The sequence below is a fragment of the Camelus dromedarius genome, chromosome 8 (assembly GCF_036321535.1).
Source record: "Camelus dromedarius isolate mCamDro1 chromosome 8, mCamDro1.pat, whole genome shotgun sequence".
Classification (NCBI taxonomy): domain Eukaryota; kingdom Metazoa; phylum Chordata; class Mammalia; order Artiodactyla; family Camelidae; genus Camelus; species Camelus dromedarius.
This window is the reverse complement of record NC_087443.1, coordinates 5,954,512-5,966,781: the sequence shown is the minus strand read 5'-3', so window position 1 is coordinate 5,966,781 and position 12,270 is coordinate 5,954,512. Positions and strand designations below refer to the sequence as shown.

Sequence of the window (12,270 nt, the reverse complement as noted above, 5' to 3'; positions counted from 1 at the left end):
GGCAGACATTGTGGAGCTGGGCTGCGGAGCGAGGACTGAGAGAGGGAAGGGAGAAGGGGAGCGCAGGAGCCGGAGGCGGGAATCACCCCGGCTCATCCACTTGACATTGACCTGCTCTGACCCTTGTTTTCTCTGGGGACAGTAGGCGGAGGTCCCACCTGTCCTCGAGGCCCCGGGGTGATGGGTGGGACAGCGTCAGCCTCTGCCCACAGTGCCCTCAGTGCGGGGCTTTCGTGTGCGGCCCTGGCGGCCCTGTCCCCCTCCACCCTCGTGCACTGGCACCTGCGCCGTCCTGTCCGCCACCTGCCCAGCTTCCCCGCTCAGGAGCGGCCGAGGCACCTTCTTGCCCAGGCTTTTGTCTTCTTCCCACCATCCTGGTGTCTGCCTCTCCACCCCAGCCCCCTTTTCCTCTCTCTTCCTTCTCTCGTCCCAGGATGTGGGCTGGTCTGCGGGGAATTAGAGGAGATTGTCATCCAGGGCTAAAGCAACTCCTTGTGCCTTCATTCTTCCTGAGCCAGCTGCGCTGAGACGGGCCCACACCATCTGTCTGTGCGGTGCCCTGGGATCCTGGGGTGGTGGAAACTACCGAATCTCCACCCTGTCCTCTTCCTGCCCCCTCCTGAGCCCAGCTCCATGGCAACACCCACCCTGCCTTGTCCCCAGCACACACAGACGCTCAGAGTAAATCCAGGGGGCTGATGATGGGCGAGAAGGAAGCCCAGCGTGGGGGTCCGCAGACCCGGGCTGTGTGACTGGCAGGTCTGTCTGTACAAGGAGGTCACGGGTTGCCCCGTGACTCTAAACCAGGAGTGTGTGTGCGTGTGTCGAGGGTGGGGCGAAGCCTGAGAGAATCAGCGGGGAGGGCTGTCACCCACGTCCTGACAGGTCCTTCCGGGGAGGGAGTCCAGTGCCCCCGCCTCCCCATCACTGCGCCCACGGTCAGGGCAGAGCCCACTGCCCGCACCGGGAGGGGAGCCCACATCTGCATTGTAGGAGCGAGCAGAAGACAGACCGCAGTCCCCACCTGCACCTGCCCCATGGGCCCGATTCCATGAAGTGTTCTTTGATGTCCTTTTCATCATTGACCTCACGACCTTCACGTCTACACAGACCTTTGCCATTGCTACAAGGGAGCTGCTTCTCAGGCCAGGCTCTGCCCTGGAGCGGAAGTCCAGGCCTGTCCTTTCGAGATCCACCATCTGGGGGCAGGTGGCCGTGGGACTTTGATTTCTTCCCATGAGCCTGTGCTTCCACAGCTGCCAAGGGGCCTCCCAGCACCTCTTTGATTAGCTGTTGTGGGAGGTAAATCTGGCCAATTAAACGCTCACTGGGGTGCTTGATGCCAAGACCCTCCACCAGGCACGTCCGAGTATCCTGTCAACGGCACACTTCTGAAAGCCTGGGAGGGTGACATCCTTTTCACTGCCTCTCTCCCGGAACCTGACAGCATGGTCCCTCTCTGTCGCCTCTCTTGGAGGATGGACTGGGGTGGTTCTGGGTGAGAGGGAGGTGTACCATGCTACCTGGAACTGGCCAGGGCTGGCAGCAAGTTGGGGACCATGGTGGTCTCAGCTGAGGCCCCCTGAACAGGAAGAGGGGGGCCTGGGGAAGGAGCCTGAGGAAGAAGCAGTGCCCCAGTGTCCCAGATCGGACCCGGGCCTGACCTGGGGGGCCGTGAAGCACTGCAGTGGGCATGGTTACATCAGTAAGCGGGGAGCAGGGGAAGGCTGTGAAGGAGGAAATTAACACAGCATCCGGGTGGCCCATCCAAACTGGCCACCAGGCGGGAAATGGGGCCAGAGGCGGGCGGGCCTTGGATGGCTCCTCACCACCAGGTCCCTTCCCCATCAGGTTCTACCCAAGTGGGAAAAACACTTCTGTCCTTTCTGTACACAAACAGAGCTTTAAAAATCCAACCTCAAGTGTAAAATAGACACAGTGCCTAAAAGAAATGTACACTGTGGTCGCCCAGGCTGCTGTTCGGTAACAGCCATCTGGTGGCTGAGCTCCGGGAAGGGGGCAGATGTCTGGGATGCGGGGCTCACGGATGCTGTCCCGTCCCGCATGTGATGAGGTGCTGTTACTGGGTGTCAGGGAGTGCGAGGCACCTCAGGCTCTTGCTGTGGACACCGTCCTGCTTCGCCCTCACCCCGGCTCTGACTTTCATTCTGTTATCTCCCCCTTACCAACCTGGAGACTGTGGCTCAGAGGACTCTAGGCTGAGTATTTGTGTCCCCCAAATCCATATGCTGAAGTCTGATCCCCAATGAGGTGGAGTTAGGAGGTGGGCCTCTGGGAGGAGCCCAGGTCATGGAAGTGGAGCCCTCAGGGTGGGATTCGTGTCTTATAAAAGAGACCCAGAGATCTCCCTGGACCCGTCCCTGTGTGGGAACACACCCAGGAGACAGCCCCCTGAGAACCAGGAAGCGGTCCTCACCAGACGTGGCATCTGCCTGCGCCCTGGTCTTGGATCTCTGGCCTCCAGAGCTGTGAGAGGGAAATTTCTGTTTAAGCCGCCCAGCCTGGGTGGCAGGCCGCACAGACTGAGACAGAGTGGGGTAGTTTGCCCGAAGCCCCCCACCTGGGGAGTCGTGGAGTGGAGCCCAGTCCAGGCCCTCAGCTTCGCTGGACGGCAGCTGTTTCAGAATCAGGAGAGTGGACTTCTATAGATTTATTTCCATTCCTCAAAATACATCATTGTCTTGTTGTTTCATTAGTCTTGGGGTGGAGATGAGGCAAGTTACCAGTGAAAAATGGAGACCTGGAGAAACTGCGACTTCCCAGAGGTTCAGTTAGACAGAGAACCAGGAGCTCCCCCCACCGCCGACTCCAGCTGCAGGCAACCCTGCCTCTCACCCTCAACAGATACCCCTCTCCTCAGAACTGAGGGAAAGTGAGATCTATGGTTTTGGTGGGAAAATGTCTTAGTGGATGAGCCTAGTCGAGAGTGGGGGAGGGGAGGGTGATGAGTCTGGTCGAGGGTGACGGAGGGGCCATAAGCCTGGTCCAGGGCTGGGGGTGGAGGGGAGTGGGGATGAGCCTGGTCCAGGGCTGGGGGGAAGGGGGGAGGGAGCAGTAAGCCTTTGAAAAGCCTAGTGAATTCCCTAACAGTCCAAAGAATAGTTTGTGCACATGAGCTGGACTGTAGAATACGCAGCTGCGGGTAGAGAGGATACTGGAGGGTCCCCGGGCCCAGGGTGCGGCGGTGAGGTCGCCCAGTGGGTCGGATGCTGCCGACCTCTTTCCCAGCTGCTCCCCATGGTTCAGTGCAAGCACTTAACGTCAGGGCCATCTGGGCCCAGCGGAGTGTTCCCAGGAGACGCTTTGGAGCAGGTCAGCTGCAGGTGGCAGGCACTGGAGTTGGTGAGACGGGCTATTTCTTACATGTGTGCACCTCATACTGCGAACATTTCTGAAGGTGCTGTATCGGGCTCAGGTGCGTGTCGCCCCTGCTCTGTACACCAGCTTTGTCACATGACACGGAGTCAAGGGGACGGATTTAATGTCTGCATTAAAGCTCACGAAATAGCCTCTTTCTGTAGGGACTACAAGCTCCTGTTCTGGGCTCTGTGTTTCCAATAAAAGCATCAACTCAGGTGCCTGATTCCAGAATTGTTTCCTTTGTGTGGTCAACTTCTTTGCCAGCCACTGTGTTGCCCTAGCTTGGAGAAGCCCACACGTGCACGCGCGCACACGCACGCACACGCGCAGCGTTTGCTGCTACGTATCCCTAACGAAGAAGCCCCGCAGCTGATCCGTATGCGACTGATGCTGCTGTTGGGGTTCTCCAGCCAGATGCTGCGCATTTTCTAACGGCTCTGCAGAATGGTTAGCACCTCACATTTGTCCCTCTGTCGGAAGGTACCATTTAGGGCACTAACACTAATCTGAACGAATTTTACTATGTTGGTAAGCATAGCAGATCAGATCTAAACAGAAAGGGGAAACTTGGTGCTGTTCACAGCTGCCTGGTGACATGGGTCTGGGTTTTCCCATCCGGCCACACATCCAGGGATGTTGGGAGTATGGCCGGGACTCACACCCATGACTGCTGCCCCTGCATGGAGATGCCTTGATCCGGCTGCGAATTGAATTTGTTACCGGTCAGTTAGCTCTGAACAAAGACGTTAAACAAGGGCAGAAGGCTTTAGAGCTCTTGAGTGGTAATCGAGACCGAGACCAGGACCTCAGGTATTTGTCACATAGATGGTTTGTCCTGCATATCGGCCACTGGAGGAGGGAAAAAAGAATGTGAGAGGGGGAGGGTGTTGCTAGGTGGTAGAACACATGCCCAGCGTGCACAAGGTCCTGGGTTCAATCCCCAGTCCCTCCATTAAAAATAAATAAGTAAATAAACCTAATTACCCCCCCCAAAAAAAGAAAAACAAAAACAAAAAAATTTTTAAATGCGTTAACAAGAAAAAAGAATTCAAGAAAAATGATGATTGCCTCAGCCAAAGAGGAAGACAGGCTGTGGCCGGCAGCGAGAAGAATGGCTATTTTCTGCGTTACCCGTTTATGGAATGCAGTGCCTTCGGTTTTTTCAATGTCCCACATGAGAGAAATATTTTTGGGAAGACGCAGGACATTCTGTTATATTTTGATACCTGTTTGATTTGGCCCGGAGATAAGTGATTTCATTATATTAAACCCTTAACTCGAAATACTGTGTTCCTCATACATGTCACAGAACGGCTGACCGCTTGTGCCCCCAAATACCCGTGTATGCAAAATGCCAATCTCCTTGCAAAATGAATGCTTCAGTCTCTAAAAGGTTGCGTTTTCAAATGCACACAAAGCCAGCCTTCTCTTCTAGACTGGGCGAAGGTGGGGGTCACTGCCACCCGTGGGATGTCCAGCTGCCGAGGTCGGGGTGAGGCAGTGTGTGGAGGAAAGTGAGCAGCAGAAGCAGCTCCCTTGGGACCCTCACCCCATTGGGCCTGGGGGGCGAACTGGCCAAGAGTGTTCAAGGTCATGTGACTTGCACTCATTCTGGGTGTTCTTACTCCCATTTGATTGATAAGGAAACTGGCACAGAGAGGTTATGTGGCCTGCCTGAGGTCACACAGCCAGTAGCTGTGGACAGGGAGGGGAAAAAAGGCATCAGAAGAAGCAGAAGGACCAGGAGAAGTTCTGCAGTGGCTTCCCTCAGTTCAGGAAGGGAGGGAGGAAATTAAACCCAACAAGATCCCGAGCCAGCTCACCCACGCTGGGCACCTGGCAGGTGTCTGTGACTCACCCTCCTACCCACACACACATCCTGCCCGTGACCAAGTGTTTCCCATCCCGGCTCACCTGGCCGCCCCAGCTTGGTGTCCTCAGGCAGGTGTGGCTGGGGGTGTGCTAGCCTGCCCACCCTGCCTGCCTGCCCACTCGGGCCTCCTTTTATACACAGAAGCTCCTGGCTGACCTAACCTAATCACCAGGTGTTAACTAGGGGGCTCAAAACAGGTGGTGCTCCTCCTGGGTGGGCGGGGCTCCCTCCTCCCCGCTGCTCACTCTCCACCCACCACCAGTGGGGGTGGGGGTGTTGAGCACCCTGAGATGGGATGGGAGGGGCGCTGTTCAGGGTTACAGCAGGCAGCAGGTGTGTTCCGACTGGCTCTGGGCCAGGTGGGACGAAGGTCACACGACTGTATGAAAGGCACTTAGAGGTGGGCCACCTGGGGTGGGGCGGTGTCCTTACACGTGTGAGCTCCTGGATGATGCTTTACAGGACATGGGGATCACGTGGGTTCATACCCAGAAAAAGCTCTCGATGAATGAACCTTGGCTGGGGATCTGCCCACTTCCTGTTATTAAATGACCGTACGATTAAGTCGATGGTAGGGATCGAGCCTTCTGAACAGCGTCTTCTGCCTCCCCCCTGCCTCCCCCATGTCCCAACGGCGGGCCTGTGCCAACACTTCACATGCTAGACATCACAGCAACTAGAAGAGGCCGTGAAGGATGCTTGTAAATCAAAACTATAAACAGTTACGAGGGAACCGGCTACTTCCCTGTTTCTTCATTAAGCAGTTGGCCAGGCCAGAGTTGGCTGTGTGAGTTCATTTTGAAATGGCCTGGGAGGCAGAATTACTTTAAACATACCTTTTGGAAGGGAAATTTTCCTTCTGCTTACTCAGCATGAGGTAGCAATTAAAATGCTGGGTTTCCTCCTTTTGGAGAGCTACCCCTGAATAATTTATGGCTTCACCCACCAGAGGCAGCAAGTTTCGCTGAAATAAAATGATTCCGGGAAAGGCTGGCCCTGCTGACCAGCCCCCCCTGTCTTCCCGGCATCGTGGTCGCATTGGCCAGGGTCGCCGCCTCCGAGGCCAGTTTGGTGCCTATGGCGCCAGGACCGCCTGGAGCTCTTCCAAAGAATGGTCGCTGAAAGGGAGGATGGTGGCCACTTCACTCCGCAGGCCTCGATTCCTTCTGTAAATTCTAAAGCCCTCAGCCCACCATCAGTGGATTTCTGTTACTGACGTCTCAGTAAAGCCGATCCCGTTTTAGGTACCTCCGTGGGGCCAGGCGCTGTGCACGGTGCCTTCCCCGTGTCCCCCCCACCAGTCATCCTACCCCCTACAACAACCTTGCAAAGCAGGGGTCACTGTGCCCATTTTACAAACAGGAGAGATGACGGAATCTGTCCAAGATGGTGAGTGCAGTTAGCCACAGGTAACTAAATTTAGGGTTTCAACTCCCTAATCTGTCTGTCTGAATTTAAAACCTAGGATGGCTTGTGTACTTTGCTCATCTTAATTTTGCTGTGGAAAACCTGTTTTTCAGAGACTGCCTAAATCAGTAGTAGAGGAAGGTTGCCAGGAGGTTGGGGGAGTGGTTTAATTTCTGAAGGATGTGCACAGCTTTTATTAGCAATCCCTCTACAGATGTGATCGAAGCAAAGTTTGTCTTCTACAAGTCTCTACGTACTGTTAGCCTGGCTTATCTGGAGTTGAAAATCCTACCTCTGAAGGATGTGGTGTGTGTTTCAGGATGTCCCTGCATTCATCAGAAATTGTCAGGCTTTTATTGCATTTGTGAAATTACCTAAACCAGCCTCGTCAGACTCATTTACTAACAAGTTTAGAGTCACCACGTAGCGAGTGTCCGATAAATTGCCGTCTCCTCTGAATGGAGCCTCTCAGGCCCTAAGGGGTGAAAGCATTCTTTCCAAAGGCACCTTAACTTTCAAGGAGACGACGGCCAGAAAGCTGTGGCCAAGCTCCTGTGTTAAGAATCTGGTGTGTCTTTGGGTTTCCCTTCCTCCTCCTCTGTGTGCCTTCCTCTTCAGATCAGTATTTCTGGCTTGGCCAGATCTGTGGGGCAGTGATGTGTGCAGAGTGTAGTGAGGACGCAGGGCACTGGGGACACGGGAAGGGTCGCGCCTGTCTGGGGTCGGGGGAGGAGGGGAGGACAGTTCCCAGGGTGGGTGTCTGGGTCTGGCTCCCTCCCGGGAGGATGTCGCGGAAGTGGCACTCGGGGCAGAGGCCCAGTGATGGGACGAGCATCCCGTGGTGGACGGGGAGGCGGGGTGTGGGGGCTGCAGCGGTAGCACTTGGCCTGCCTGTTTCAGGTCCCACCCGCCAGATGCCCCCCAGCGCCAGTGCCATGGACTTCTTCCAGCTCTTCGTCCCGGACAATGTCCTCAAGAACATGGTGGTGCAGACCAACATGTACGCCAAGAAGTTCCAGGAGCGGTTCGGGAGCGACGGGGCCTGGGCGGACGTGACACTGGCGGAGATGAAGGCCTTCCTGGGCTGCGTGATCTCCACCAGCACCTCGCACTGCGAGTCGGTCCTCAGCATCTGGAGCGGCGGCTTCTACAGCAACCCGAGCCTTGCCCTGGTCATGAGCCAGGCCCGCTTCGAGAAGATTCTCAAGTACTTCCACGTGGTGGCCTTCCGCTCCAGCCAGACCACGCACGGCCTCTACAAGGTCCAGCCCTTCCTGGACTCCCTGCAGAACGGCTTCGACTCCGCCTTCAGGCCTTCACAAACCCAGGTGAGGCCGCGTGCAGGGCAGGGGGCTTCGGGCTGGTGGCGGGGCCGGGGGCGTCCTCCCCTCCTGCCTGGACTCTGAGGTCCCCTCCAGGGTCTCCCTGTTCGTCTCCCAGGCCGCTCCCCCATCCAGGCCCCATTCAACAGGAGGGAGATGACAGATGAACAGCTCTAAACCACGTCCGCGTTTTGCTCTGAGATGCAATTACCCTCCCCTTTTCTCCTCATCCTCTCTCTCCTTTAATGAGACTTCTAAACTATGGTTTGCCCAGGGAAGTGTTCATTTTCTTGTATTCTCTGAGAATGTGCTCATCGGCTGGTGGTGAGGGGGTGAGGGGCCTTCCAGGTGGTGGCGGGACCGAGCCTGGAATTTCCAGCCCTCCTCGGGCAGTCGCGAGTGACAGACGTGGGGGCCCCCGGCACATGTGGCAGAGCCAGAGCCTTTGGATGGGAGCTGGCAGTGCTCCCCCCCCCCACCCCACCTGACTGCCCTGGTCCCTCGCACCTTCCCAGCTCCCCTCGCTTCCTCGGTATGGGGAGCTCTCAGCTCCGGAGCCCCTGCCTCCTGGTTGGCCTGGCAGTCGCATTTGGCTGTGCTGGGATGGCTTCAGAACCATCCTCAAACTTGCTCTCCTGGTCTGTTTCCCTGAGGAGGGGGCTCTTTCTCGAGATTTCTCTAACCAGAACATCAGGAAAATTCTTAGCTTCCGTGAGCCCAATTCCCTTCGACCTGTTCTAGATGGAGACGAAATCTTACTTCTCTTTTATTTATACATTTAAAGGCCCACCCATCCCCTCCTCCTTCCTGTGCTTTTCCTTTAAGGCCTGCGTAACAGGACTCCAGTTGTTTCTCGTGTCCTCTTGTGCGTCCTCTCCTCACTCCATCTTGCTTTCTCTGCACAGCTGAAACCACAGGGATTTTGAGAGGCCTTAAAACGGTCTCTCAACTGTTCCCCTGTCTCAGAACTGCCGTCCTGTGAATATGCCGGACTCACTAGGGTTTCCAGGTGTTCGTGATGTACCTTCTGCCTCCAGGAAGGCCTCCCCCCTTCTCTGCCTTGCCACATGTCCCCAGTGTCCAGGGCCCTGGGGGAGACCTGCATTCCCGTGTTGATTCCCAGCTTCCCAAATTCCCCCCGCTCTTTCCGGGGCAGTGAGCGCCGTGTTTTGTCTTGTCTCCCAGCTGTGTCCCTCACCTTCCTTCCTACCAAGACGTGGGGTCCTGGGGGGCACAAGCTCTGCCTTGTCACGGGCCCTGCAGGACCAAGTACGGGGCTGGGCGCATTGTTTTTCATTCGCTGAGTATTTGCTTGGTTGAAAATGAGCCAAACCAGAGGCATGTTGGCTGGGTGCAAGGGATGAAAACTGTATTCTGACCATCCTTAGTGTCAGACCTGCTGGAGAGGGCTGTCAGCTGCCTAAGCCTGAGTGTCTTTCAAGAGTCAACCGACCAGCTACTTGGGTGATTGCTACTAGCAGCCTAAAGATAAGATTGCGGGGGGTCCTTCCAGCCCCTCGACGAGGCGGGCCTTGTCCACGATTATGCTCCCGTTTGTTGTGTGCTCTGCGCCGTCTGAACCTCCTGGAGCTGCAGCATCAGACACCCGAGACCTGCATCCCGGGCTGTCACCACACCTCTGTGTGTGTGTCCCGGGGGTCTGGGTAGCTGGCGGGCACGCTGCAGCCCCCCCAGCAAGTTCTGAGCTGTCCCGGCCTCGGACGTGGGTGCCCGGAGCGGGGCAGGTGTCCAGGCAGGCAGCTCTGCCCTCCTGCATTGTGCAGCTCAGTTGTAGGGAGACCTTGCAGAGGCAGTCACTTTATTCTTGCCGCCCACACCTTTTCTTTGCGTCCAGTTCATGGGACTGAGAACAGAGGGACTGATGTGAGGTTCAGCTCGTGGAAGATTTCTCTGGTCATGTTGGATTTCCCCTCCCCCCGCCCCACTTTGCTTTTTTTCCTTTATTTTGCATGTAAGTTTTAATTTTACCTTTGTGTTTGCAAACATGTATGCTCTTTCTGTGACCATTTTCTATCCTGTGCTCTGTGTTGGTCAGGACCCCAGCAGGAAACAAATTCTAGGTTCTAGAAGGGCAGTTGAAGAGACTTGGATGTGGGGACTGTGGACGGTCAAGGTTTAGGGAAATTACCAGGCAGGGAGCGTGCCCTGGGCAGTGACGGCTGCAGCTGGGGGAGGCCGGGTGGTGCAGGAGGGCAGGCAGGGCCCTCCCATGTCTTGTTCACGCCTCCCGCTTGGCCAAGCAAGCCGGACACTGCAGGCAGGGGCCTGGGGGGTGCAGATTATAAGAAGTTGGCCTCTAGGCCACAGTGCAGAGTAGGAAGCGTGGGAAAGGGAGGCCTGGGGGCAAAAGATATCCAGTACAGTCCACCCAGCAGACAGGAGCCCAAGGCAGAGGGTGAGTCGGAGGTCCCCGGGATCGGTTTTTCCAGTGGGCTGATCATAGCAAGGTATTTCCTCCTCTTGCCTCCTCTCTACCTGACTCTGGGCGTTGTTGAGTCAGCTCTGTGTCCGGAGGCAGGAGCAGGGACCCCCAAAGGAGATGAAATCGGAAATCACAGCGTATGATTGATTTGGAACATGCTTAGGCCTTGCTGTTCGCTGGGGTCCTGCGAATCACTGGCCCCCTTGCCCTGCCGACCTGGCCCACGTGGACCAGGCTTTCCCGCTGGCCTCCAGCATCAGCCACGCTACTTCGGCTTCCTGCCTCCCTTGTCCTCTCCAGGGACCGTCTCCCTTGCAGGAAAGGAAGGGGCTTCCTCTTCTAGCTCTTGATCAGAAGAGTTGGAAGCCCTGACGGCTTCCTGGCTTTGCAGCTTCTCTCTCTCTCTGGAAATCCCTGGGGGCTCTGGAACATTCTATTCAAGGAGAAGGCGCGTTTGTGAGTTGCTGACTGTCACCCCCGGGCGTCAGGGCTCCGTGAAAGGTCTTCACTCTGCCTGTTGGGACCAGCGGGACGATTCTCACTCCACCCCCGCCAGACGGGAGCAACTTTGCTCCGGGCTCCACCTCGTCACACAGCACCCTTTGCCCTGCAGGCTCCCAGGCCGGTTTGTTCCAGCAAATGGGACCCGTAGGGGCGAGTTTAGAGCTTTTGGGGTCCTCAGAGGGCTCCCAGCATCTACCAGTAACTGGCAGCAGTTACTGCATCTCCTCAAGACGGGGGCGGATTAATTAGAGGAGGACTCGGGGGGAGGCATTATGAAAGTCAGCGCGCGGCTGCCCAGCCCACGCGGCTCGCCCTGCACAGAGGGACTGCGGGCCGGGAATAGCTCCCGCCTGGTGCTGCGCTCAGCAGTGACCTGTCCCAAATTCACGGAAGGATGCTAGAAAAGAGAGGGCGCCGTGCAGGCCCAGGAGTTCCTGCTGGCTCCTAGACTCTGGTGAGGCGGGTGATTAAATGTACGTTTGGACTGATTCTGTGGTAAGTGCCAATGGCATAAAGGCGTTGGCTTTTTGGAGAGGAGAGAGAGAGGGCTGTTTTCCTGGGCCCTGCTCCATTTCCCCCCAGTGTGGGACATGTCCATCCCGCTAGAGTGGTTCCAAATGGGCTTTGAATGTTTGATGAGCGATTCAGAATGAGCAATTGCGAGGAGCAGGCATGAGGTCAGCCTCTCCAGCCTCTCTTCATGAGCACAAAGTTGGGGGAGCCAGGCTTAATGCCCCCTGCTTCCAACAGCAGAGAACTGAAGGGGCCGGTGTGCACACCCAAGACCGAACACAGCAGGGTGGCTCTTTTTTAAGTGGACTTCAAGGTAATATTAATAGAAGAACGGAAGGCCCCTGTCCACGTCACGATTGGTGAGTGTCGTTCCCCGTTCTGCCCTTGTCGGGCCACGTTCTGACATCACCGGGGAGCTTGTTGGAGATAAAGGAACTCAGGCCCTGCCCCAGGCTCACTGAATCAGGATCCACATTTCTGTAAGATTCCCAGGTGACTAATTTGTTCATTAAAGTTGAAAAGCCCTGATGGAGAGGAGGCTGGCAGACTCTCTCTGTCAATGGCTGGGTATTTTAGACTCTGGGAGCCGTGTGGTCTGTGTCGGGACCTTGTAGTCCAAAAGCAGCCACTGACGATACATCAGGGAGGGCACAGGGCGCAGCGAGTTCGGGGACAGCTTTATTCAGGGGCGGTGGGCTGGGCTGTAGTTTGCCAGCCCCTGATCTAGAGCGTGGTGGAGGGTTCTTGGAATCATAGGATTTCCTGCGTTCTTCATCTCCATGAACTGCACACGTACCTACCAACTCCTAAGTAAGCTTGAAATTGGG

General features: G+C 56.2%; 1 protein-coding gene across 2 annotated transcripts in view; it reads left to right on the top strand.

The window, feature by feature from the left end:
* PGBD5 (piggyBac transposable element derived 5) overlaps nt 1-12,270 on the top strand; it is an 81,390-nt gene that overhangs the window by 40,703 nt on the left and 28,417 nt on the right. For both annotated transcript variants that reach the window (XM_031460855.2, XM_031460854.2), the window contains exon 2: nt 7,562-7,989. In XM_031460855.2, coding sequence (XP_031316715.2) covers nt 7,562-7,989 — 428 coding nt within the window. The remainder of the gene's footprint in view (nt 1-7,561; nt 7,990-12,270) is intronic.